General features: G+C 43.8%; 1 protein-coding gene across 1 annotated transcript in view; it reads left to right on the top strand.

Moving 5' to 3' along the window:
* The window catches only part of nr5a2 (nuclear receptor subfamily 5, group A, member 2), a 71,944-nt gene that overhangs the window by 23,574 nt on the left and 26,043 nt on the right, over positions 1-22,327 (top strand). The window contains exons 3-4 of the mRNA XM_034678685.1: positions 6,752-6,871; positions 11,693-11,840. Coding sequence (XP_034534576.1) covers positions 6,752-6,871; positions 11,693-11,840 — 268 coding nt within the window. The remainder of the gene's footprint in view (positions 1-6,751; positions 6,872-11,692; positions 11,841-22,327) is intronic.

Here is a 22,327-nt window from a genome sequence, read left to right on the forward strand (position 1 = left end):
TGCTGCAAGAGATTATTCAACTTTCACTTAAATATAATGCAGCTCATCTAACATGCACTTCAGACATACAGTATTTATTTATAAACATATAGCATCACATGTCTCAGCTCATCTAACATGCAGAATGTATTAGAAGCAGTTTAACATTTATTACAACATTGTTTTATTTAACTTTAGACATATACATTTATACACATATAGCATCACATGTCTGTGTGCACACATGCAGCACAGAACACACAAACAAAATCAGAGGTACAATAATAAAGGACAAAGGGAAGTAACACAGCTTGCATCCACATAAAGGTGAACTCTCAGATAAGAAAAAATTATATTAATAAAGAAATACAAGAAATAAAATAAAATAAAGAAACACAAGTAAATACAAATAAAACAAAAGATAAATGAAAGAAATATTAATACATAATTAAATACAAATAAACTAATAATAATTAACATAAATAATTAATAAAATATAAAGAAATACAAGATTAACAAAAATAATTAGACATTTAAAAAATAAATTAAATATAAAATATAGATAAATAAAAATAAATAACAAATATATGTAAATAACATAATACAAATTAATTAATAAATAAATAAATACATGAAAACTAAGTAAATATTAATAAATAATTTAAGGCAAGGCGAGGCAGCTTTATTTATATAGAGCATTTCATACACGAGGGCAACTCAATGTGCTTTACATTAACACATTAAAAGCATTGGAGACATTCAGACAGGCATAAAAGAACATAATTAAAATGACAAATATGATAAAACAGAAAAGAAAAGGAAAATTAGAATATATTAAAAATTACATTAAAATTTTAATTTAAAGTGGGTTAAAATAATCTAAGATAGGAAGGCAGTGGCAAATAAAAAGGTCTTAGTCTTTGATTTAAAGAGGTGAGAGTTTGAGCAGACCTGCAGCTTTCAGGGAGTGTGTTCCAGATATGTGGAGCATAATGACTAAACGCTGCTTCACCATGTTTCCTTCTGACTCTAGGGACTGAAAGCAGACCAGTACCTGATGACCTCAGGGGTCGAGGTGGTTCATAAAGTAGTAGCAGATCAGCCTAAACCATTCAGGTCTTTATAAACCATCAGCAGGATTTTAAAGTCTATTCTCTGACAGACAGGAAGCCAGTGTAGAGATCTAAGAACTGGAGTGATGTGGTCTACTTTGTTGGTCCTTGTTAGGACTCGAGCAGCAGCATTCTGTATGAGCTGCAGGCGCCTGATGGACTTTAGGGAGTCCTGTAAAGACCCCGTTACAGTAGTCTAGTCTGCTAAAGATAAATGCATGGAGGAGTTTTTCTGCATCCTGCTGAGACATGAGTCCTTTAACCCTTGATATATTCTGAAGGTGATAGTAGGCGGACTTTGTAATTGTCTTAATGTGGCTGCTGAAATGAAGGTCTGAGTAAGAAAAATAATTAGATGAAAAATAGATAAATAGAATAAAGATAAATAAAATAATGAATAAAAGACAGATTAATAATAATAATAATAATACTAATAATGAATTAAGTAATATAATATAATATAGAATAATATAATGAATAAATAAAATAAAGGAAATTAGTTATTGTCCTTTATCAGGACAGGACCATCTATTCATCCTGTTTCTTCCCTCAGGTGTGAAAACAGTTTAATATTTAATCTGAGATATTCTCACTCACCCAAAATAAGAATCTATTCCTTGTCATCAAACTGAAAAACAAACATTGTTTCCTTCCATGCTTTAACTTCTGATAGTAAACTGATAGATCTCATTGTAGGATCTTACTCCAGGATCCATTTCACCACAGAGATAGAGAGTTTAGTGTTTATCACATACCAGGAAGAGAGAAACTGAAGCAGTGACAACAAATCCACTTTGTTTCCTCCTGGCTCAACGTAACTGGAAACTGTAAATTAGCGACCTGCAGTGTTATCTTGGTTTTCCATGACCGTGTTTGATAAGAAGTGCAGATGAAATAAACTCGTGGCTCCTGGGGAGTTCAAAAGCTCATTTGAACTTTGTGCTGTCACACTTTGAATGAATCAGATTGGCAGATGTTGTCAGACTCTGGCAATCAGCCAGACTTTTACTGACTGTCGTGACTGCAACTTCACTTCAGCGTCCTTCCGAGCCTTACATGTGAAAAACACGAGAAGAAGAAGAAGCTGTCGCCGCCGCCGCCGCCGCCGCCGCCATGTCAGAAAGTTCAGATTATCAGAGCGAGCTCGCCGCAGATCTCCTAAGATCACGCGCCATGAGTGTTGAACATTCGACAGAGCAAAGGAAGAGCTTGTCAGGGAAACAGCTCGTGTCGAGGGCACTTAAAGGGGTCAGCGGACTGAACCCCAACCCCTGGACCGCCCTCACGCCCGTCTGTCTGTCACCGGTCCCCCTCTCCCCCGTCTCCGTAGCCATCACCCACAGCGTGCCGCCCCCCTTTGATGACCCGGGCCTCTTGTCGGAGAAGAGCTTCCAGGCAGGCAGAGAGAGGACAGCCCTTTGATGAGGACCCCGACACTTGCCAGCACCGCTGACATGCGGGAGGGGGGGTCCTTTGAAGAGCCCGGGTCTTACATGTACCCATTCATCCGTCCCCACACACACTCATGCACACTGAAGCACGTGCTTCCAGGGCGGATGGTGAAACACAGAGAAGGACCGGGGCTCGGTGTGGAGAGCGTTCTCTCTGATGCTTTTAATGAAGGCATTTGAATTTGAGTTTTTGCGTGAGCCGCCTTCAGTGTGGGACGGAAAACAGATGTAAGAGGAGGAGGAGGAGGAGGAGGAGGAGGAGGAGGAGGACAAAAGAGTCCACGAGTGTCAGAAATGTTATAAAGTCACAGAAGCTTTGATAAAACCTGAGGCGTTCCTACATGAGATACTTTCAGGCGACTTTCATACTTACAGACGCCGTTTATCCTCCTGTAACCTCTCAGCTGTGTTCATTCACTCTGTATGTTTCCTGCTACAAGGCAGAGGCACGTCAGTAACAAATCCAGTAACCTTTGCTTATCTGGCATCTCGTTATCGCCTTAATGCGTACAATCAACTTCGTGGAACTTTGCGCTGCTTGTAAATTAATTTTCACGATGACATACTTACAGCAGGTCCTGTCTGACTCATGCTCGGCGTCCAGGATCCTCAGTTTCGTTGGATTTGTGCACTGAATTTGCAATTTCAGGTGTCTATGAATGTTAGAGGAAGACTTCCCTTTGTGTATCTTTATTCCCATGCAGCCATAGTCATATAATCAGATGAATATGAAGCCAATCTTAACAGGAAGTACACTGTGAAAACTGTCTGCACTAGATTTTTCAGTTTTGAGGGTAAATAGAATCTTACATTTGAGCACTGATGAGTTTTTGTTGAGATAACTTATCATTCATATGTAGTGTAACTTAAAGTTTGAGTTCTACATACTAAGAAGTGAAAGTTGTGACAACTTATTATTCTTTGTTCAGAAGATGTTCCTCTGTTCCTGCACATTACTGCACCGGTTCCCCACCTGCAAGGTAGCTAGCTAATGTTCAAGGCGGCTAACTCTTGGTAATCACCATGCATTATTAAACTAACTAAACACATTAAAGTTACATTAACCGGTTACCAACTCACCATCAATTCCAAAAGCTGGAGTTTCAATACAATACTCACACAAACACCTTAAGGCGATCAAATCCACACAGGACAGGAGAGATGGCGCCACATGTGGGGAATTGAAAGTGTGCATGAAGACCCCTGTAGATCTGAGTTGGAGACCCCGTTCTGTGCCTGAAGCAGACTCAAATAATTCAGCTGAGCCTCAAACCCATAACTTCAAGTTTAACCAACCTAACTAATGAAATGAGACCATTTAGAAACTTAGTACAGGAAGTTGAGATAACTACTTTGATGGAGTTTGAAACAAAATGGATTTTTTTTGTTTACAGGCAAACAATTTTAAGTTTTCAGAGACTGTGTTATATCCTTGGTTCTCACCATATCCTGTATAATAAATGGACGTAGTCTACCTGACGTCACCCGTCTGTTTTAAAGCCGATCGTCTGCAGGTGCCATATTGGAAATGCTGAACTCAACCTAACTTCAGTGGAGGTAGTGTGAGGTAAAGAGGCGGGGCTTTAGCCTCCTCGCTAACAGCTACAGTGTTCCCGCCTGCCAATCCAGTCAGCCATGCCCTTATTTGGGCAAAACTTGTACTTGTACGCTAGCGGACAACGGCAGCTCGTCTCCTCGGCCAACCACTGCTTTGTCTTGGAATCCATTAGTCTCTTTTATTTTTTCACTGCAGGATGATGGAGGAAACATGTTTGGTTTGTGTTTTTGATCACGGCAACCCCGCCCCTCGCCCCTGATGTTAGTGGTTCACGGTTCTAGACCAGAGTTGGAGCCGCCGGGAGCCGGTTCACTCGCAGTGGAAACACGAAAAACCGGTTCTCAATTGAGCGCCGGCTCCGAACCGACCCTGAAACTGCCTTGCTCGAAAAGGGGTATATGTTGTTTCCTGTAGTTCTGGAGCCAACCTCAAGTGGACACTCAAGGAACTGCAGTTTATAACACTTCAACATTGGCTCCATTTCTCACGTCTGCTTGTGTAGAACAGAGTGTGTGTGATATGACTGTACTCAGTCAGTGTTACGGCACAGCTTTTATTATGTCTGCTTTAATCTTGAGCAGACATTTTGACATCACCTTCTAATCATGAGACATAACAACTTCAGCTTCAGATTCACCCACAGACACTGCAGCTTCATATCAGGAGATATGTTCTCCTCTGCAAATTCACAGATTAAAAAGTGGATCAGTGTACCTGAGACTCCTCTCCTGCATGATGCACCACGCTTCAACATCGATCCACATTCTTCACCCTGCATGTGACACCACTGATGCACATCACACCGGGTTCTCACAGACTCACAGATACAAAGTAATCCACCTCCCCACGAGTCCACAGTGTGCCCAGAGAGACACATTATTCCCTGTGATACCACAGAGAGCACAATGTTTGTTGACGGGAGGAGAGAGAGAGAAACTCTCAGACAGAAAAAGGGCCACATTGAGAGGGGAGGAATGAGGAACATGTCTGCGTCTGGCTGTGTGGAGTAATCATTAACGCAGCCAGGCCTGGGAAGAGTCCACGCTTACAATGGAGGGGGTTGTTTTGGTGTAGAGAGCCAGCCACTGACCTGCGTGGCTCACCTGGCCGGTCCCTGGGAGCCAGCGGCTGGCACTCCGGAGGGGGAGAGGGAGAACGGATACTTAATCATTATCATCTGTGGAATCACTCACAGGCTGCTGGCAACGGGCAAACAGATAAACCTGGCAACTTTGTTAAAATCAGGCCTGAAACAAAGTGCTTCACATGGTTCACATGAGAACGCTGCAGGGGACGTCTGAGCTGTGTGTACAGCAGCTGAATGACCTGTGTGTGAGCTTATCTTACAAAGTGTGTGAGATATGCAAGCAGACCACACTGAGACAACACCTCAACTTCATGAAGGGGACTACAGTTCATTCTGTGTTAGGATGTTTGATGATTTATCTTTTATAATCACACACAGGCATTTTAGAATTAAAGCATGTTTATTTCTGCTGTAAAGATCGTCTCTTTGAATGGGTGTGTATGTGGTCTCCGGTGTTTCTGCAGCCAGCCTCTAGTGGACACTTGATGAACTGCAGTTTTTAACACTTCTGCATGGGCTTCATATTTTGAGACCGGAGGTTGCCGTTTGGTTTTGACCAATCAGAATCAAGCATCTTACACAGCCGGAAGATCAATAAGAAGAATGCAAAGTTTTCTGCAAACTAAAATCCACGTTATCATATTCAAGGTTTGATTTGATCACTTGATGCTGGTGTGTTGAAGTCAAGACCACATTAATCTAGACCAAGACATGTCCGAGACCTGAGTGCACCAAGACCAAGACAAGACCCAAGACATTTAGGGATCGAGGCTGAGTCAAGACCAAGACCAAGGCAGGGCAAGACCGAGACAAGACCAAGACATGTCCGAGACCAGAGTGCACCGAGACCAAGACAAGACCCAAGACATTTAGGGATTGAGACCGAGTCAAGACCAAGACCAAGGCAGGGCAAGACCGAGACAAAACCAAGACATTTAGGGATCGAGACAGAGTCAAGACCAAGACCAAGGCAGGGCAAGACCAAGACATCTCCGAGACAAAGACTAGACCAAGACATTTAGGGATCGAGACAGAGTCAAGACCAAGACCAAGGCAGGGCAAGACCGAGACAAGACCCAAGACATTTAGGGATTGAGACCGAGTCAAGACCAAGACCAAGGCAGGGCAAGACCAAGACAAGACCAAGACATTTAGGGATCGAGGCTGAGTCAAGACCAAGACCAAATATATCAATGAAAACTCATTATTAGAGTTAACAAAATAAAAGACTTCTGTTTATTTGATTTAAGTTTGCTTTAAATACAAGGTTTGTTTTTGTCTTTGTTGCCTTTCTTTTGTCTTTTGACACACTTCCTCTCTTATCACAGTAAAGACAGGGACACAGAGGGACACTTGTAGTACTCAGGACCGGTCTCGAGTACTACAACATTAGATGCTGGTGTCTATTATTGCATGAACCTCAGAGGCGTGCTGCTCTGTCCTGATAAAGTTCCACTCAGCAGGGACCACAGAATCAGACTCAGAGTATATTAAAGAGGAATAAAAAGTGCTGCTCCTCTTTGTGAAATCATGTTCCTGATGTTGTGTTTTTATTTCTCCCCAGGTTGACGATCAAATGAAGCTGCTGCAGAACTGCTGGAGCGAACTCCTCATCCTCGACCACATCTTCCGGCAGGTTGTGCACGCCAAGGAGGGCTCCATCCTATTGGTTACAGGCCAGCAGGTGAGACTGTTAGATCTTCCTGTTTCTTACCTCCTCCTCCTCGTCCATACATCGCTCCTCCGGGGGAGTCTGCAGCACCTCCTCAACATTTGCCTTAAAGCTGTATTGATCATTCAGCCACACAGGAGGCAGCGCTTCATTAAAAATAGATTATGCTTATAGATATAAAGTAATGTCACCGGGATAATCAATTTAGCATTTCTTAGTGCACGCTCCATTTGGCAGCAAACGCATAAGAGCGCGAGGTTGCATAAAGTCACAAAGTAGGCGGTTATTAAATGTGCACAGTGTGGTGTCTTGATTTAATGGAGCCTTAGGGGTTAGGGGGAGATGCACAAAGCTCAAAGGGTTTCAATGCATCAAGATATTTGGACTCAGGACACACGGACACTGAAGAAATGGAGGAACGACGGTTTTTAGTTCATGTTTGCAGAGGAAGATAGATACGAACTGTGGAAGAGGGGTTAGGGATGGACTAAGAGGGGGTGGAGCAGGACAGACTCAGGAGATGAAGAGGAGAAGACTGGAACAGAGGAGAGAAAGGAAGATGGAAGAAAGGAGAAGGAATGAGAGGAGAGAAAGAGAAGCAGGGAGATGATGAGGCAGTTTGACGGGACTGTGAAGAAGAGGAGGAGGAAGAGGCGGAGCTGATATCAGGGGAGGCACAGGACGGCAGTTTCGTTTGCATACTTTGGTTAATGAACAGCTGGTGTTGGGGCGAGGGGGCAATGGGGAAATGTGTGCTGGAGTGTGTGTGTGTGTGTGTGTGTGTGTGTGTGTGTGTGTGTGTGGTGTGTGTGAGGCTCTGAAACAGTTCATTATTCCCTATTATTCTCTGCCTGGCCAGGGGTGACAGCGCAGGGAGAACACCAGGGATATTGAAAACACAGCAGCAGCATCACCTGAAAGCTATGTTACACACTCTCCAGCTACCAATCACACGTTAGCTGTTAGAGCAAACACACACACTGCACAGGAGCGCCGGCCTCAACCGTACTGTGTCATTAACATCTTATTAAAACAACTCGTCTTATTGGTTTAGGATGTGTTGAAGGCGTAGAGGTTTTTAAAGTCAGACAGAGAAGAATGATCAGGGAAAAGATGTTGGCTAAGGACTTTATTCTCTTTGCTACTGTGGAGAAAACTGTGCAGAGTCGAGGTCAAGATCGTATTGAGACGTATCATAGCTGTTTATGTGGTAAGGTTTCTTCTAGAAGAACAGCTTAATGGTGCGTTGAATTAAAGTCCAAGATTATTTCCCATTGGGTACAAAGAACTTGTATTATCTCAGGTTGAGTCATATTTGATCGTACTGTTTCTTACTGTACCTTAATGTATGGTATTGTATCCCATTGTATATCTATCTTGTTGTAGTTTATCATGTTATCCTATAGCATCGTATCTTTCACACCGTGTCATATCATATAGTGACCTGTCGCATCGTGTCATAACGTATCATATCGTGTCTTGTAGTATCGTATTGTATGGTATCCTATAGATTCGTATCGTTTGTGTTGTATCGTATCATATCTTAATATACTGTATCATGTCGTATCATCAGATGGTATCGTGTGGTAGTGTGTCATACTGTATCATATCGGGTCATGTTGCATTGTTACGTTTCGTATCGTATCGTGTCTTGTAGGAACTCATCGTATCTTTTCGTATTGTTATATGGTATATGTCTTATCATCAATCAATCTTTATTGTATAGCGCCAAATCACAACAAACGTTATCTCAAGACTCTTTTACAAACAGAGCAGGTCTAGACCACTCTATGTCAAATTATGAACAGAGACCCAACACCAAGACCGGATCAGACTCAGTCTGACCCCACCTTAATCCATCATGAGCATTACACCTCACAGTATTTAGCTAGTTACAGTGGAGAGGACAAACTTCCTTTAACAGGCAGAAACCTCCAGCAGGACCAGACTCATGTTAGACACACATCTGCTGAGACTGAGTTGGGTCTGGAAAGACAGATAGAGGGGAGTAAGAGAGAGAAGTGATAATGATGAGACGAGTCGTAGAAGCTGTTGTCGCTGGAGTCCAGATCGTCCACAGCAGGAGGACGTCTACGGCAGCTCAGAGGAACCTACGAGACAAGGGAGCTCAGGGACTCCAGAAAGGTCTATGGTTAGTAACTTTAAAGGGACAGGCAGAGTTAAAGTAAGTGATGAAGGGGTTGAGGGGAAGGGGTGAGCTAGGATCCCAGTGTGTCAGTGTGCCAGCTCCCCCGGCAGTCTAGGCCTATAGCAGCATAACTAAGACCTGGTCCAAGCCTGATCCAGCTCTAACTATAAGCTTTATCAAAAAGGAAAGTTTGAAGCCTACTATCATATCGTGTCGTATGGTACCGTTTAGTTTTGTTACGTCTCTTATATTGTATCATTTGGTATCGTATCTTATTGTATCGTATCCTTTCATATCCTATCATATTGTGTTGTATCTTTTGGTGTCCCATCACCTGGTTTCGGATTGTATCCCGTCGTGTCTTGTCTTGTATCATATCGTTTTGTTTGTTTCATATCACAGTTCATCGTATCAAAACGTATCGTTCTATCCTATAGTGTCGTTTCGTATCATGACGTATTGTCCTTTATATTTTAAAACCACAGAAGTGAAGTGGTTTATCACATTATTGTAAATGCTAATAACAATGATGTTTTCTCCTAGAAACCACAGCTACATGTACGTAGAGTTTGAGTCCAAGACTAATTTACCATAGAGGACAATAATGTGTTTCAGTGTATATCGTATCGTCTTTAAATGACGTGCATGAATCTGTTGTTCTCCTGTTTGACTTCAAACAGAAACTTCTTATCATAGTTAATATAAACACATTTAAGAGTTAACTAAAGTATCTTTAAACTCGTACACTCTTCATATGTACTTAATCAGATTCGTCCCCCGTGCATCCCTTTGAAGATAAATCCATGTACGATCAGATCTCCTGTCTCAGCCGTCAGTCACTCTCTTCCTCCTCTTCTTCCTCTTCTTCTTTCTTTCTGATTTCTGATGTCATCTTATTCTCCGTCTCTTTCTGAAGCGCTGCTGCGTTATGTCACCGTCAGCTGAGAGAAATGACCATGAATAAATGTACTGTATATATTTCTTTAGTTTTGGATCTCAGAGAGGAGACTCGTTCTGTATCCTGTCACAGCATCAAACACACAGAGCTGCTTTAACAAACGCGTACAAACATGAAATGACAACGATTGGCCTGAACTGCTGAATGATTAAGCAAGGTCTCAGCCTGTCTTCGGTTTCAAATCCTGATGTTTTGATAGCACAGCGCTTCTGGTGAACATGAAATTCAAATTACAGAGAAATGCAAAAACAAGGCGGCTGCAGAATTCTTTCATTTCAAACAAGGTACAATTTCCTTCCTCGACTCGCTCACACATCAAAGCCTCCTCGCATCAAACCCATCCCACCTTCTATACTCATCTTTAATGTTCCTCTAAGATTGTTCATCGTATTCATGATGGGTGAAGATTTGAAGGCTTATTCATATATTTACTCCCCGTGTCTCTCCAGGAGGGATAATAAAGTATTATTGATTGATTGACTGATCCGCAGGTCACCAGGGTTAGTGCTAAGTCTGCTATAGTGACATTATAGCGTCTTTTTCTTCCCTCTTTTACTTAAGGCTGGAAGGCAATAACCCTAGGCATCACCATCAACAGTCCAATCCTTCAATGAAGTTATTTCATGCACAGTTGATTTTATGTAAATTGATTGACACCTTGGAAGGGGGCAGTGTCTGCTGCTCCCCGAGTCATAACTCTTTACCGTCTCAGAGGTGGGAAGAAGAAAAGAGAGCGGGACAAAGAAGTTAAGGAGTAAACCGGAGAGAGTAGAGAGTGTAGGAAAGGAGGAAGGAGGGAAGGAGGCGTTAAAGGAGAAGGAGAAACATGGTGTATTGTATTTTTAACTTTCTGGTCTTCAGGCGGATGAAAAACAAGCTGCAGCCGCTCCATTTACAGGATAAATAAATATCAAATGCAGGGTGTTTTTAATTGCAAATGTGGGCTCACAGGGACCCTCTTCCTCTCTGAGCTTTAGGAACTGCGCACGCCAACATCTACCTTCCCCTGGAAACCAGACCACAGTCAATTATGGTAATGAATTGTCAATAAATATAAAAATTTAATACGGTCCTGCTTACTTTGAGTGGCAGGTAAGGACTTGCCTCCCAGACAAATGTGCTGCGGCTGCAGATATGAAGTGCACCTGGAAAAAAGGAAGCGTGTGCGTTTGTAAGAACAGGTTGCACCCAAGAAAGATGGTTTTATAGGAAATCTATCCGTCAATCTATCAATCCGTCTCGTGTGTGCCTGTCTCAGCATGTTTTGTTTTGCTAAAGAACACAGCGAGGAGGTCCAGTCAGTCAGAGGTGAACTCCCATGCTCGCTCTCACGGCGTGCTGTCGTGTAAAAAAACATGTTAAACTGCAGAAAGCCGGAGCTGTTTGTTCCACATCCACCCGCCTCTCCCTCTCTGACAGACAGACCAAAGCTTCTGACTCCGTGTTGAGGGCAGTGGAGCAGGTACCGGAATAAAAAAAATCATTACATGAAGATTAGAAGACTCGTGCTCCAAAGGTGTCAATCATTTCTGTCCAAACGGGGAATTTGAGATGTTTCTGCTGAATGAAGAAACACTTGAATGGGAGGAATAACAAATATCCAGAGTGAGAATCAACAAAGACAAGAGGAAGCTGTTCAGTGATCTACATGTTCACATACTGAGAGAGCTAGTCTTCATTTCCTACAAGCTAACGTCTCCATGCATCTCTCTCCTTCGTCCTCCAGGTGGACTACGCAGTGATCGCTTCACAGGCAGGAGCCACCCTCAACAACCTGTTGAGCACGCCCAGGAGCTGGTGGTCAAGCTACGGTCCTCTGCAGCTGGACCAACGGGAGTTCGTCTGTCTCAAGTTCCTGGTCTTGTTCAGCCTGGGTAAGTCTCCGAGGGCCCAAAGAGGGACAGTTTGAAATGGGAGGGAGGGTTTGAGGGGTCGCACAATCAGAAGAAGACAAAGGTTTTTTAGGGGTTGCAAAGGTCCAAGAGGAGGAGGACTTTGTTGGTCGCACAAGTAAAAGAGGAGGAAGGTTTTTGTGGTTGCACACAAAAGAGGAGGAAGATTTTATGGGTTGCACAAGTAAAAACAAAGGAGGAAAATTTTAGGGGTGGCACAAGTACAAGAGGAGGAACTTTGGTGGTCGCACAATGAAGGAGGAGGAAGATTTTTGTGGTTGCACACAAAAGAGGAGGAAGATTTTATGGGTGGCACAAGTAAAAACAAAGGAGGAAATTTTAGGGGTGGCACAAGTACGAGGAGGAAGACTTTGGTGGTCGCACAAGTGAAGGAGGAAGATTTTTGTGGTTGCACACAAAAGAGGAGGAAGATTTTATGGGTTGCACAAGTAAAAACAAAGGAGGAAAATTTTAGGGGTGGCACAAGTACAAGAGGAGGAAGACTTTAGTGGTTGCACAAGTAAAAGAGGGGGAAGATTTTAGTGGTTGCACAAGTAAAAGAGGAGGAAGATTTTAGTGGTTGCACAAATAAAAATGGAGGAAGGTTTTAGTGGTTGCACAAGTAATAGAAGAGGAAGGTTCAAAGGGTTGCACATGTAAAGGAAGAGGAAGATTTCAGAGGTTGTACAAGTAAAAGAGGAGGAAGGTTTTAGTGATTGCACAATTAAAACAGGGGGAAGATTTTAGTGGTTGCACAAGTAAAGGAAGAGGAAGATTTTCGTTGTTGCATATAAAAGAGGAGGAAGGTTTTAATGGTTGCACAAAGTAAAGAGGAGAAAGATTTTGATGGTTGCACAATTAAGAGAGGAGGAATGTCTAAGGGGTTGCACCTGAAAAGAAGGGGAACATTTTTGTGGTCGCACAAGTGAGAGAGGAAGAAGATTTTGGTGGTTGCAGGAGTAAATAGGAGGAAGGTTTTAGTGGTTGCACAAAATAAAAATGGAGGAAGATTTCAGTGGTTGCAAGAGCAGAAGAAGTGGAACGTTTTACGGTTGCAGAAGAGAAAGAGGTGGGAGGATATTTGGGGTGCACCAGTGAATGAGTGTTTACTCTCTGGACAACACAAATCAGTTCCTACAGTGGAGGCACAGATTTACAGGATGAGGCCAGAAGTGATAGAATATGATGGAGAGAAGCAGGAAGGACAGTGTAGGAAGGAATGGAAGGCAGGGCCAAACAGGTCCCTGGATGTGGTAAAAGATCTATAGCGGAAGGAAGGACGGAAAGGAAAGGAGAAAAGGAAGGAATTGAACAGGAGGTGGGAGTGGAGGAAGGAAGGGACAAAAGAGAAAGTGAGGGAGGAAGGAAAAAAGGGAGTCATGACTTTTTTCTGACAGGAAAATGGCCGAAGAACTTTTATGCAACACAACGGCATATTCGATAAAAAGGAGAGAGGTGGAGAGAGGTGGAGAGAGGTGGAGAGAGATGGAGAGGTGGAGAGAGGTGGAGAGAGGTGGAGAGGGTGAGAGAGGAGGAGAGGTGGAGAGAGGAGGAGAGGGGTGGAGAGAGGTGAGGGCAGGTATCAGGGAGCATTTGGGATGGACAGAGGAGGAGTGGAGTGGAGAGGTGCGCATGGGATTTAGGAAGGAGGGAGTTGGAGGAGATAAGTAGCCAAATGAGTTAAGGGACGAAAATTGGGTGAGAGTGAGTGTGTGTGTGTGTGTGTGTGTGTGTGTGTGTGTGTGTGTGTGTGTGTGTGTGTGTGTGTGTTCAGATCCCAAAGCTGCTCTCCAAGCCAAGGTCAGACATTGCCAGGAGATTGTCATCCTAACAAGTCTGCAACAAACGGCCTCTGAAGAATACACACACACACACACACACACACACACTCACACACACACACTCGACCAAATCAACTACACCGTCCTGCAAAACTGAAGCCAAGCAAGCTCAGCCCAACCTGGCCCCTGTATGGCACACACACACACACACACACACACACACACACACACACACACACACACACACACACACACACACACACTATGATGAATATTTACCTCCTCCATCGCCTCTACTCCCGCCATCCATCTGAAATCCAGAGGGTTAACACTTACTTGTTTATGTCCTCTAAACAAAGAAAGAGCCACTAATGAACACACACACACACACACACACACACACACACACACACACTCTCTCTCACTCACACACACACACACACACACACACACACACACACACACACACACACACACACACACAGGTTATCAGGCAGGATTAATGTTCAGCGAAAAAAGAGGGAGGGAAAGAGAGGAGAGCAAAAGGGTTTTAGTGTGTGTGTGTGTGTGTGTGTGTGTGTGTGTGTGTGTGTGTGTGTGTGTTTGTTTGTGCAGCCTCTTCGTGTGTTGGGGTGATGCCGGGGCTCAGGGTCTAAATAATTTGGCAGAAACATCATCCATAATGAAAGGCTCACCTGAGGGATGTGTATCGCCCCCGGCAGTGCCTGTTCTCCGGCGTGCCCGGGCCTCCCGCAAAAGAAGCCTGACACAGACGCCGCAGAGCCGTACGAAGGGATCAGCGTTCAGGGGGCGGGGGGGCGGGGAACGAGGGAGGAGGAGGAGGAGGAGGGAGGGAGGAGGAGGAGGAGGAGGAGGAGGAGGAGGTTGAGTAATGTAAAGCCAGGAGAGTTAGGATTGATCTGATTAATATGACACACAGATGTGTTGCTGGTGTGTGTGTGTGTGAGATACATACATTTACCTGAGGGAAAGTGCATAATGTGTGGAAATGAGGTGTGTGTGTGTGTGTGTGTGTGTGTGTGTGTGTGTGCTCACACAGCTGCCTTTAATTAACAGGGGTTGTAGTGAAATGAGGCGTGAAAGCAGCTCTGCACCAGCAGCTCTCACTTTGTATCATCTTTATGTTTCCTCTCCTATGTTTCACTTTCACTCTCAGCTCAGGATGAATTAATGAGAATCATTACAGCAGGAGTTTCTGAGTTTCTAATGTTGCCTTATTCGCTGCTCTGCTCCTAAAATCAACTGTTGCATCATATTTTAATATGTCCTCCCTCTCTCTCAGTCTTTGCCCTGTGCAGGACTCTGTGGTGCACTAAGCAGTAGTTGGTATGCGATGTCTGGTGAGACTCTGCAGGCGAGCGTGCAATAATAAAAAGCAGCACCCAGTTAGATTGTCTAAATATAACTTGAAATAAAAGGTGCTAAATTATCTGAATATTGGATGTAAACCAGTCACTCTTTGTTGTTGTTCATTCCAAGCGGCAACCTCCGGTCTAAAAATATGAGTCCAATGTGGAAGTGTTACAAACTGCAGTTCCTCGAGTGTCCACTAGAGGCTGTTTCTGGAAGTACCAGAAACCACATACACACCCATTCAAAGAAGCCGATCTTTACAGCAGAAATAAACATGTTAACAGTCTGGTTCAAAAGACCAGTGGAGTCTGGATAGCTCATTCCTAGATCGGCACACACTGTACAGGGGGTGAATTCTGTCTTAAGTTTTGCCCAAATAAGGGCGTGTCTGACTTGATTGACAGGCGGGAACACTGCAGCTGTTGGCTAGGAGGCTCAAAGCCCGCCTCTTTACAGCAATATGGCCGCCGCCGCCGATTGGCCTCAAAACAGCGCTTCAGAAACAGACGGGTGACATCACGGAGACTACGACCATATTTATACAGTCTGTGGTTCATTCATGAGGTTGAAGACATACACATGGACACTGTCTCAGTCACGTCACCTTTTCTTTAATGAATTAATGAATTCCATTCTTTAATGAATGGAGCCTGTGTTTTGAAGCCTGTAGACAGCAGTTGCCGTGTTGTGCAACCTCACAATTTATTATTTATTTATTTGAATATTTTGGGGCTTTTATATTTATTTATAGAGGAGAGGACAGTAGGTAGGGTAGGAAATATGGAGAGAGCATGAAGGAAAGAGGCTGCATGCTGGAAATGACCCGAGGCTGCTCACTATATGAGAGCACAACTTAACTATTCGGCTAAATCTGCACCTCAACCTCACTGTTTTTAAAACTAATGAATTAGAGGACAAAAGAAAAGAGCTGTTCAGACTAAATGCATTTCTTGAACCAGGACGTAAACATGTTTATTTCTGCTCTTTTGAATGGGTGTGTATGTGGCTTCTGGTGCTTTTGGAGGCAGCCTCAAGTGGACACTTGAGGAACTGCAGCTTTAAGCACTTCTGCATTAGCTGCATATTTCAAAACTGATGTGCTTACTTCACATAACCAAACATAACATGAGTTAGTAATTAACTAATTAAAGAAGTAGTCTCCTGGCTTTCCCATCCACTGCCACACAAAGCTGACTTTCACCACCGTATCTCACATCTCCTGATTTCTCTGCCTCCTTTAAGGAATGATCTGGAGGATATTTTTAACAGATGACTCACTTTACTCACTGTTATTTGAAGTATGCATGATTTTACCCCAACCTTAAATCTGCAGACGTTTCAAAGTAAAGACGACCCCCAGTCTCTTTCTTTTCCTTCCTGTTCTGTGTGTGTCGTCAGTTTTTCTTAGTACCCCTCCCTTAATCTACGATCCCTGCTCTCTCCATCCCCCTCTCTCTTCCTGAGGATGGACCATCAGTCACCTCCTCTCTGCAGGAGCGGCTCTTAGTTAAGCCAGGTGTCGATATAGACGGGGATATAGATGTCACTCCAGCTTAGAGGAGACACTTGTCCTGATGTGTGAGCGCATTTGTTCTCCATGTTAGACATCCTGCTTCTTAATTCTTTGATTTCTATCATGTCTCTCCCCGTCCCCTGTCACTCTTTGCCGGTCTTGAGCGAAGGCTTTTAGCCTCTATTAAGACGGAGATTATCACCCTGAGAGCATTGATCTCTTAAGTGTTGGAAGACTTGGAAGCAATGATTGTGTGTGTTGGGTTTTGAGCGGAGAGACAGAGAGAGAAAGAGAGAGTGGTGTCTGGGTCAGAGTTCAGTAAAGGATTAGTATTAGTTGTGGTCTGGTGTCAGGACTCTGTTAATGGGTCTTTGATTTCCTTTAAAAGGCCTGAGAGCCTGAGAGGAAGACAGACAGGCTGTTTTATATACGACTCAGAGGTGAGGACGGGTCACAAGTTCACATGTAGGCTGCTCTTTATACCAATCTTTAACCCGCCTGGTGTGAAGTGAGAGAGGAGTCTGTGCTTCCTTCTGTGAAAATATCTTAAAGAAAGAAATCCAAACTCTCTGCAGATATAAGCCTGATGCATGCCACAACACACACACAGGGTTTCCACAGGCGAAGCAGATGTAGGGACAGAGGTCAGAGAGTGTTCAGCCAACAACCAGTTAACCCAGCTCCGCGGGTCAGACCCCCTCCAGTGTAATTGGGTGAGACAGGCGCTGCCAGTCCTCGTCAGCCCAGAAGAAAACCAGAGGAGCTGCCAGAGCAGCGCGGGGTGGTAAACGCTCCCAGCGGAGGGAGCAGATTTGTGGACATAGACCTAAATAACACTCTCATGTTGAAGCCTTTAGAGGCAGCAACGCCGGAGAAGAGATGATAAAAAGGTGAAGGATTTAGGCCTGGTGTTTAAAGGACTCACACGGGGACTGTAGGTCTGCTTTGTTAAAGTCAAAGTGTCGCTCTGAAGCCTTTAAATAAAGATTTATACTTTAAGTTTGTAGATTATTGAACTGTAAGAGACCCTAATCTAGAAGTACTTCTTCTCAATCAATCTTTATTTATAAAACACCAAATCACAACACATGTTCTCCTCAGACTCCAAACAGAGCAGGTCTAGACCGGACTCTATGTTCTATTATTAACAAAGACCCAACATCAAGACCGGATCAGATCCAGTCCCCTCTTCCAGACAGGACTCAGTCTGATCTCATCTTAATCCACCATGAGCAGAGCACTTTGCAGCATTTAGCAAGTTACAGTGGCAAGGACAAACTTCCTTTAACAGGCAGAAACCTCCAGCAGGACCAGACTCATGTTAGACACACATCTGCTGAGACCGTGTTGGAGAGAGGGATAGAGGGAGGTGAAGAGAGAGAGAGAGATGATAGTGGGGAGACGGATAGTAGTAGTTGTAGCAGCTGGAGTCTGGACCACGTCCACAGCAGCAGAGATCTAGAGGAACCTACGAGACAAGGGAGCTCAGGGACTCCAGAAAGGTGTAAGAAAAGAGAGAAGAGAGGGAGACCAGAAGAAAGAAAAAGAAAAAAATAAAGGATGAAGAAACATGGAAAGAAAGAAAGAAAGAAAGAAAGAAAGAAAGAAAGAAAGAAAGAAAGAAAGAAAGAAAGAAAGAAAGAAAGAAAGAAAGAAAGAAAGAAAGAAAGAAAGAAAGAAAGAAGGAAAGAAAGAAGGAAGGAAGAAATGAAATGAAATGAAATGAAAAGGGAAAGAATGGAAGAGCAAGAGCAAAAGGCTTGAAGGAAAGAAAGAAAGAAAGAAAGAAAGAAAGAAAGAAAGAAAGAAAAGAAAGAAAGAAAGAAAGAAAGAAAGAAAGAAAGAAGTGTGTCAGTCTAAGCCTATAGCAGCATAACTAAGACCTGGTCCAAGCCTGATCCAGCTCTAACTATAAGCTTTATCAAAAAGGAAAGTTTGAAGCCTACTCTTAAAAGTAGAGAGGGTGTCTGCCTCCCGGACCCTGACTGAAGGCTCTACCTCCCAGACTACTTTTAGAGACCTTAGGTACGATGAGCAGGCCTGCATGTTGGGAGCGTAGTGAATGAAGGTGTCGGATCATTAAGAGCTTTGTAGTTCAGAAGAAGAGCAGTGAAATAAAACCTGAAACATGTTAAGATGATCTTTGATGTCGGCTCTTTTAGATCCGGGTCAGTGATTAGAAATCAGTCCGTTCATAAGACACCAGGACAGCCGGTGATTCAGGAGCTGCCTCAGCATCCCTTCAGCTGTCTGTCAAGTGATTAGTCTGAGGCTGGAGTTTAGAGACACCCACCTATCCATCCCCACCTTCTCTCCATCCCTCACCGTCTGTCCGGCCCCTCTGCATTGTCTCTTCTTTCATTGCTCTGCACAGAATCCCTCCATCTATCACAACTCCATCCTCGCTGCTGCAGCTTCCACCGCTCCTCGTTCGTCTTTGTCTACGCCCGCACCGCCATTCATCTCTTCCTCTCTGTCTTTAACTCTTCCTCTATCCTTTCCTTTAAATGTCTTAACCTACAGTCTTTTTAATTTGTGTTAAACCTTCGTTTGTATCTGCTCCTTACAATGATTAAAACGTAGAAGGGTTATCTTGTTCCTCTTTTTATTCCTGCTCCTCTGTTTCCTGTGTTCCTCATTGACATGTTAAGTGTGTCGCTGTTTTGTGTGCAGCGAGGTCAGACACCAATCTGCTGACAACACAAACACAAGAAACGTGATTAACCTTGATAACAAAAGACAAGCATTCTTCCTTCATCTCTCTGTTCCTCTCTTTCATATTTATTTCCATGCAATGAAAGAGAGAGAGAGAGAGAGAGAGAGAGAGAGGAGAGAGAGAGAGAGAGAGAGAGAGGAACATAATTCCCAGACAGGTACGTCCTAATTAAGCAGCAGCCGAGGCTGCTCCGAATCAATGCCCTGATCCCCGGCTAGCGAGCGAGGGGAGCTGGCTAATTCATGCACACCAGCTCCCCTCGTACCCCGCAAAGCCCGGCAAATATTCATTTCCTGAAACGAACCGAATCATTTAGAATTCGGTCAGGGATTGATTAACATCAAGAGGCAGCGACGGTTCAATATTTACACCCAGAGAGACCGACGGAGGCACCGAGCGGGGATGCATATCACCGGAACAACTGTTTACAGCTTAATTAAAGGAACATTCTGCCTTTCTGTGCAGCTGGCGCTCTGTTGTGCTGAAAGTCAACAGAATGAAGTCATCATGTCTACCTTTGACCCGATCAATACGTGTTTGAAGGTACGGGCGGCTGGTTGTTGTGCTCAGCTCGGACCAAACATGAAATGTGACCGTCTGAGAACAGGAGACATCAGGATCAGGATTTAGATGGTGTTGCTTGAACCCTGGTTTGAAGACTTGAAGCCGTGTTCAAAACGCTGATTTAATGTCACTTTCAGACGACCTAACAGCAGGTAGAGGTGGGGTCCAGGCCTTTAGCCTCCTCGCTAATGTGCTTTCTTGTCAGTCATGCATCAACGCCCTTAATTATGCAAAACTTGCAACCTCACAATTATTAATTTATTTGAATATTTTGGGGCTTTCACACCTTTATTTATAGAGGAGAGGACAGTGGATACGGTATGAAATAGGCACCTTAACCACACTATTTTCAAAACTAATGAATTAGAGGAAAAAAGAAAACAGCTATTCAGACTAAATGCATCTCTTAAACCAGGCTGTGAACATGTTTATTTCTGCTTTGTGAATGGGTGTGTATGTGGCTTCTGGTGCTTTTGGAGGCAGCCTCAAGTGGACACTTGTTTGAAGCCTTGAGGCCGTGTTGAAAACGCTGATTTAACGTAACTTTTAGACGACCTAAGTCCAGGCCTTTAGCCTCCTCGCTAACAGCTGCAATGTGCTTTCTTGTCATTCATGCAGCAATGCCCCTAATTATGCAAAATTTGTAACTTTATTTATAGAGGAGAGGACATAGGGTAGGAAATATGGATAGAGCATGAAGGAAAGAGGTCACATGCTTGAAATGACCCCAGGCTGCCCGCTATATGATAGCGCAACTTAACTATTCGGCTAAATCTGCACCTCAACTTCACTTTTATTAAAACTAATGAATTAGAGGAAAAAAGAAAAGAGCTGTTCAGACTAAATGCATTTTTTAAACCATGCTGTAAACATCTTTATTCCTGCTCTTTTGAATGGGTGTGTATGTGGCTTCTGGTGCTTTTGGAGGCAGCCTCAAGTGGACACTTGAGGAACTGCAGCTTTAAGCACTTCTGCATTAGCTGCATATTTCAAAACTGGAGGTCGCCCCTAATGTGCTTTGTTTACTAAACAACAGAACATAGGTTAGTCATAAAAAAAGTAAAAGAAGTAAATATTTATTACATGTTTTGCACAGGAATCCAGATGTTTAAAGGTACAGGCGTCTGGTTGTTGTGCTCAGCCTGGACCAAACATGACATGTGACCGTCTGAGAACAGGAGACATCAGGATCAGGATGTAGACGGCGTTGCTTGAGACAAACAGACATAATGCACCTCAATCAAAGTGACCTTCTCTAAAAGTAGACGCACTGAACGGTAAACAAAGCACAAGAACAAAGAAGTTACAGACGACAGAGAGAGTGCATGTGATTATTAACACGCTGCACTAAATAAAACATGCAGTCAGGTCGGAATAGTTCGAGTTAAGGACTCAACCTTCAGTGGAGGAAGTTAGAAGTGGTTTGCAGACATTTTGCATGTGAAGTGCTTCCACTGCAACCTCTCCAGAACCGACCAGAACACAGTTTTTACTCGTGCATTAAACACACGCAGCTTTAAATGTGTTGTGTTTGTGTCTCTGCGTGTTCATGCATGCAGCCGCTACTCCTCACTTCTATTCCGTGTTGCACAAATCACATCTTCAGCGTCTGGATTGGTGCAATGGCGTCCGTAATTGGAAATACAGTAGCGGTGATTGCAGTGCACGCTTCATAAAGTGCAATCCGTGCACAGAGCTGCAGCACCCGGCCGCCTCTCCATCATGGAAGTTGTGGGAGTGCTCGACAAACACGTGTTGATTGGAAAGTATTGGACTCTCATATTCCAAACAAATCTTTTTACCGCCATCAGCTTTCATCAGACGCAGGAAACAAACAAAACATGTGCTCAAACTTCTGTCCCTGATCCGAGCTAATCATGTTTGAGTGTCCCGACTCCTCTGTGATTTTCTTTCATCTTATCAGGAGTAGGTGGGAGTGTGCCCTAAAGCAATGAACCTAATACTTTCGCCTATTTTCTGTCAATTTTAGCCTAAGAAATCTAACATGGCGTGCAGTCGACTCCCGACGCCGGCCGCCACTTTGTAGGGAATTCCTCGTAATGAGTCTGCCTAAAAGGCTTTCAGACTTTATCAAGCAATAAAAGCTCCGGGTCTCCAGCCCAACACTATTACCTGGCAGCTCTGCAGGCGGCTGTCATTAAGCAGCCGTCGTGGTGAGTTGTGATGGTGGTGGAATTATTGAGGATTACTGGCCCTCACCCTTGACCCCGCGTCCCCCCTCACCCCCACCCCCGTTTAGCCTCGGCCCCACATCCAGCCACAGGTTTCAACATTTCTCAGATAATCTCAGAAGTATCTCTAATTTACAGCTCCAGCTCGCCGTCTTCTCTCCTGTTTTAAGATCTTATCGCGCTCTCACAAGGATGCAGGAGGTGATTATGTTGACACGGGTCTTTATCTGGTTCCAAACAAGGACGGCTATCAGAGCGAGAAGCAACATCAGAGGGAGGGTTTGTTTGAATGAGGATTAGGACGTTTACACACCGCTGATATTAAACAC

Source organism: Notolabrus celidotus, unplaced genomic scaffold (assembly GCF_009762535.1).
Source record: "Notolabrus celidotus isolate fNotCel1 unplaced genomic scaffold, fNotCel1.pri scaffold_203_arrow_ctg1, whole genome shotgun sequence".
Taxonomy (NCBI): Eukaryota; Metazoa; Chordata; class Actinopteri; order Labriformes; family Labridae; genus Notolabrus; species Notolabrus celidotus.